This window comes from Festucalex cinctus, chromosome 8 (assembly GCF_051991245.1).
Source record: "Festucalex cinctus isolate MCC-2025b chromosome 8, RoL_Fcin_1.0, whole genome shotgun sequence".
NCBI lineage: Eukaryota > Metazoa > Chordata > Actinopteri > Syngnathiformes > Syngnathidae > Festucalex > Festucalex cinctus.
Window position 1 is genome coordinate 9,706,541 of NC_135418.1, and position 5,267 is coordinate 9,711,807.

The 5,267-nt window shown below is 39.6% G+C and overlaps 1 protein-coding gene across 2 annotated transcripts; it reads left to right on the forward strand.

The window, feature by feature from the left end:
* On the forward strand, positions 1-3,468 carry LOC144024464 (neoverrucotoxin subunit alpha-like). 2 transcript variants are annotated; one of them, XM_077530779.1, is made up of 4 exons: positions 1-220; positions 347-455; positions 541-2,010; positions 2,098-3,468. In XM_077530779.1, the coding sequence occupies exons 2-4, from the start codon at positions 356-358 to the stop codon at positions 2,640-2,642; spliced, it is 2,115 nt and encodes a 704-aa protein (XP_077386905.1). In that variant the 5' UTR covers positions 1-220; positions 347-355; the 3' UTR covers positions 2,643-3,468. The 2 variants fall into 2 exon arrangements, with proteins under 2 accessions (XP_077386905.1, XP_077386903.1); XM_077530777.1 differs by having other exon boundaries at positions 1-455.
* Positions 3,469-5,267: the final 1,799 nt, after the last annotated feature.

Here is a 5,267-nt window from a genome sequence, read left to right on the forward strand (position 1 = left end):
TAGAAACGGTAACTAACTGAAGACAGGCAATATGAAAATACACGCAAATGATAATGAAATCATTGAACAAACTGAACGTCTGCAATAGGCAGACACATGCAAAAGACCAGGCAATTCTAACTATAAAAGGGCTGGCCATCTCACTGATGATCACACTGGCATCTCCGGTTCGAAGCCCAGAAGACTCAAACAACTCAGCTGATCATCACACCTTCATCAGGTGAGTGCTAACTCAGCAGCTGTACGAATTGTGCGTTGACGACAGGAGAAATCAGAGAGAACGCTGCTATTGGATGGTCGCATAGCTTTTATGTTACAATGACATGTTTTATTGTTTGCCTGTCAGGTACTCATCATGTCTTCAACTGCGACAAAACCCATGCAATTGCCTGCTCTGGGTCAGCCCTATACCTTGGGGATGCTCTATGATGCTCGCAAAGATACACTGATTCCAGGTAGAAATTGACGCACAGTCGTCCTTATTGGGGGGGGATCGATTGTCGAGGTTCTTACATACAATATATATGTCTTTTCGTGCAGGTTTCACTCTGTGGGATAGAGACAGTCTCGATAGCCAGACCACTGAAACAACTCAAAAAAGCAGTTCCTTTAAGATAACAGCCTCTGACACCATTGAATCAAAGTCTTCTCTGATGGATATTGAAGCTTCTCTGAATATAAGTTGGTTAGGTGGATTGGTTGAAGTTTCAGGATCTGCCAAGTACCTGAATAATAAGAAGAAATTCAAGAACCAGAGCAGGGTATCTTTTCAGTATAAAGCTACCACCGTCTTTAAGCAGCTTTCTCTTCCTGCTCTTGGGCCACTAACCAGCCAACAACAGAAAGTGATTGAGAACAGCTCGGCAACACATTTGGTCACAGGTCTCCTTTATGGGGCAAATGCAGTCTTTGTGTTTGACAGTCAGAAGTTGGATGCCAGCAGTGTTGAAGACATCCAGGGTAGCATGAAGGCTGTCATCAAGAAGATTCCTACATTTGATATTGAAGGAAGTGCTCAAATAAAACTGACTGCTGAGGAGCAAAAGCTGACAAATAAGTTCAGCTGCACATTCTATGGAGACCTCATTCTTGAAAAAAACCCTTCCACCTTTGTCCAAGCTGTACAAACCTACAGTGAGCTTCCAACACTATTGGGAGATAAGGAAAATTATGCTCCTGTGACTGTCTGGCTGTATCCTCTGCACAAACTGTACGAGAGAGCTTCTGTGCTGGTCAAAGAGCTCAGCATCTCACTAGCAAGTCAAATTCAAAGAGCTATAGAAGATGAAAATGAAGTGTATATGAGATGCAACGACAGTTTGTATAGCAATGCAGCAAGAAATTTTCCCGCAATTCGCAAGAATATAAGCAGTTTCCAAAAACTTTGTTCTTATTACAAAGCTGCAGTCACACAGTACCTAGCCAGAAATCTCCCTTGCATCCGCAATGGCAAAGAAGATGAGAGCGCATTAGCAAAATTTTTAAATGATCGAGAAAATTCTCCATTCCGCCAACCACACCTAAACGGGTGGTTGGCGAACAAGGAACGAGACATCAATGTCATTGATTCCTGTGTTAACATGATACTGAATGGCACAGACGCTCAAATAGTGCACAATAAATCAGAATTGGATAAAGTGATTCTTACTCCAGGTGTCACAGATGTTGTTTGCTTTGTTTTCACTGACTTGGAGACAAATGACCCCTGCCTTAATTCCATGGCCAAGTACCTGGAGGAATTCCAGCCTGGAGGAATTGATGACAAACACATTGTGTTCACGACTGACGTCATCATCAAAATGAGAGAAAAAGCCCAAGAGTTCATTCAATATGGCAAACTTTTGAGAAATAGCAAAAGTGTCAAGTTTCTTATCACTGCTATGACAAATAACAAATACAAGGGAGCTTCCATCTACCATTACAAAGATTTGAGCCTACGCACTGACAACTTCACAAAGCCATCTGTCCCATCAGTAGAGACGATCACAGAGAGAAAGGACCTCATCTGGTGTAAGTTCCTTTTTTGTGCCGCTATTCACACTTCCAAATTATGAAATGAAACCAATTGTAAGATGTTTATTTTTGTCTATCCACTAGATGCTACTGATCTCACGCTGGATGAAAAGACTGTCAACAAACATCTGACTCTGTCACAAGAGAACAAGAAAGTGACCTTCGGCACTGTCAAGTCATATCCTAATAACTCAGAAAGGTTTATTGATTTCGAGCAAGTTCTATGCAAAGAGCCGCTAACTGGTCGTCATTATTGGGAGGTTGAGTTTAGGGGTGAGGTTGATTTTGTTGTTGCATACGCGTCAACTCCGAGGAGCACTTCAGAGGTTGGATGGAATAAGCACAGCTTCGCAGATTCCAAAACTTCCTGGGGAATATACGCTGGAAATTCCTATCTATTAGAAATGTCATTCATATATTTCATTCCATATGTGTCCTGGCAAGCTTATGCTCCAGGCGTGCAAAAGCTTGGAATTTATCTGGACTGTCCTGGGGGTACTTTGTCCTTCTACGCTGTCTCTGGAGAAACGCTGAAATACTACCGGACTATCTCACAGCAGTTTGATAACACACTCTACGCAGGATTTAAACTTACGGAACAAGCGAGTTATGCTTGCCTGTTGATTTAGCACAGGAAAGCCATTTTCCTCGATTGTACTTCGGCAACGATATTTGCTCCGTTAGGTTGAAACAGCTTTTTAAGCAGTCAGCACCGCTTTTTAATTTGTATAACCACCTTCGCGACTTAAGCTTCACAATAAGGCCTCGCATAGCAATGATTTATCAAAGAATTGCGGACATGTTTAGAATTACCAATCCTTGTTAGAACGCTGTACTTCTAGTACTTTTTAATTAAGCATAGTGAACTGATCCCCAGGCATATACATCTGCCACAAACATGACACAGGTCTGTGTTTTTGTTTTTTTTTGTCTGTAGTCTCCTCAGTGTTCTCTCCTGACGCACAATCAGAATGGCTTTACTGTCATTGTAAACATGCCACAATGAAATTGGAGTTGACGTATATGCAACAGCCAACAGACTTATTTTCCTGCAGCAGCACAGTTTTTGATTAGGCTAAACACAATACAAATTTAAAGTAACTCCTCCATGGAAAGGTAACAAGTTATCTTTGTTTATCATCCAACAGTCTTTGTAATAATCTTTGTTTCTCATCCAATAATTAGAATCAATCCTGTTATTTTGCTAAATAGTATTTCCCAAATGTGTAATTGATTAATATGCATAAGTGTATCTATGTAGACAGCTTTGAGCATGTGTTCTCACTAATTAGCAGCTGAATCAACAAAGATGCAACGCTTCACTTGATGAGCTATGAGCTTTTCACTGACCGTAGCAAGCGCCACTGTGTGTTCTATACGATGTAACTGTAGACTTTTGTTGTCTCTCTCTACATTTGTGTAGTCACATGGACAATAAAAATGCTTTATGCACTATTCTTTTGTTCCTCATTCTGTCTCCCTTGTGATAAAAATTTTATTGGGGGTTGAAACAAGAATCTTCTCTCAATTGACCTTCCCGTGGCACGCCATATATATATATATATATATATATATATATATATATATATATATATATATATATATATATATATATATATATATATATATATATATATATATATATATATATATATATATATATATATCACAAAATCTGGTGTTTGAGCAGGCGCGTGTGTGTGTGGCCAAATATATGCCAACCACTTGTGATTTTAAAGTGCTGTTTCCGTTCCATCCAAATTTACTGTTGCATTCTTAGAAGTGGAAGAAGCTTTAGTTATGTAGTAGAACTGTTGAGTTGTGGCAAAACTCTGAGCACATTGGTGATGCAACATCACAACAGTTTAGAGATGGGCTGCGTTTCTGGGTAGTGTAAACAATGAAACACCTCCGCTTCCCAGAATGACTGGTTAGTCACGTCAGGTTCTGTTGGGGAGTGTTTTTTGTTTTTTTTTCTATTGGTTTAGACCTGTTATTTCACACATGGTCCTCTTCCATCACGTAAGTCTTCATTCTTGGCTTTGTAACACAACTTCTTGTTTAACAGACTAATAAACGCTTCATTTTTTAACTTCATCTAAAGAATAAGACACATTGGCCATCATTTAGTGCAACACATAGTTTTAGCAAATGACTGCTTTGACACTTTGCCTGACCAGCCCTCATGACCGTATTTCCTCCTGCTTTTTATTATTTTTATTTTATTTTTTTACCCATTTTGTTGTTGAGGTAACAAGCACAATTATGTCATGTTACCCACAAGTTAGCATTAAAAAAATAATAATAATAATCGTAAAAGAGGTTTTTAAGAGAGCATGTTGTTAATCTGTGTGTGTCATTTGTCCTTGATTAATTCAGGTTTGGAGAGAGATAAATTTGACAATAAGATGGTTACCTTTGAGGAGCACATCAAAGTTGTACCTATTCTTCATCGTCCTGGTGAAGTATACTACGTGGCTGAAATGATCAGAGTAAGGTTATTGGAATGCATTTAAAAAGCGCCAATCCTAATCTATTTTAATCTTTGCCTCTCAACATTTTAGCAACAAGTTCAAATGGATTCATCTACAACAGTTTATTTTAGCGCACAAGTATCACACAGTGTTGGCTTGACACATTTGAACCAAGAGTAGCAAGACAGCATTATGTAATCCCACCCCCTTAAATTCTTCTGAAGTATTATTGCATGACTCGGCTTTGTGACTGGAGAATTAACATCCAGGCCGTCTGCCTCCAGCATATATTGCTTAATCCCCCAGGCAACATGCATGCACACGCACACTCGCGCACAACAAAAGAGTTACGAACCGAAATTTGACTATGTTCTGTGCCATGCCTTGGTACAATCCTAGAAGGTTTCCTCAGCGATCCTCCACAGCTCCGTCATCACGACCATAGTAAAGTCAACCGCAGCATCAAAACGGGTCTCCTTGAAGACCCTTTTTGAACTTGTGAAAGAGGAGAAAATCACAGGGCCAGATCCGGTTAGTGGAGAAGTTGGTCTAGAATGGAACTTTCAGATGCTCAAGGCATTTTGAGCAGCAAACACTTTGTCATGATGAAGCAGTTGTTCTATACACAACTCTCACCTCTTCGGTAGATGTGCTGACTACATCTGGCCTACATTGAAGGTGAAATCCTGCAATTGACAATTTGGATTTGAAAAGTATCTTTTGTATTTTTTTGGACACATGTTGCATACCTATTTGCCAATGTAACCAGCCAATGAATTA

What these genes read in the sequence shown, in the direction of transcription:
- LOC144024464 (XM_077530777.1), top strand. Translation starts at nt 356, where the DNA reads ATGTCTTCAACTGCGACAAAACCCATGCAATTGCCTGCTCTGGGTCAG. An exon ending in CAAAGATACACTGATTCCAG is followed by an intron (nt 456 to 540) that starts GTAGAAATTGAC and finishes CTTTTCGTGCAG; the next exon opens with GTTTCACTCTGTGGGATAGA. An exon ending in GAGAAAGGACCTCATCTGGT is followed by an intron (nt 2,011 to 2,097) that starts GTAAGTTCCTTT and finishes TCTATCCACTAG; the next exon opens with ATGCTACTGATCTCACGCTG.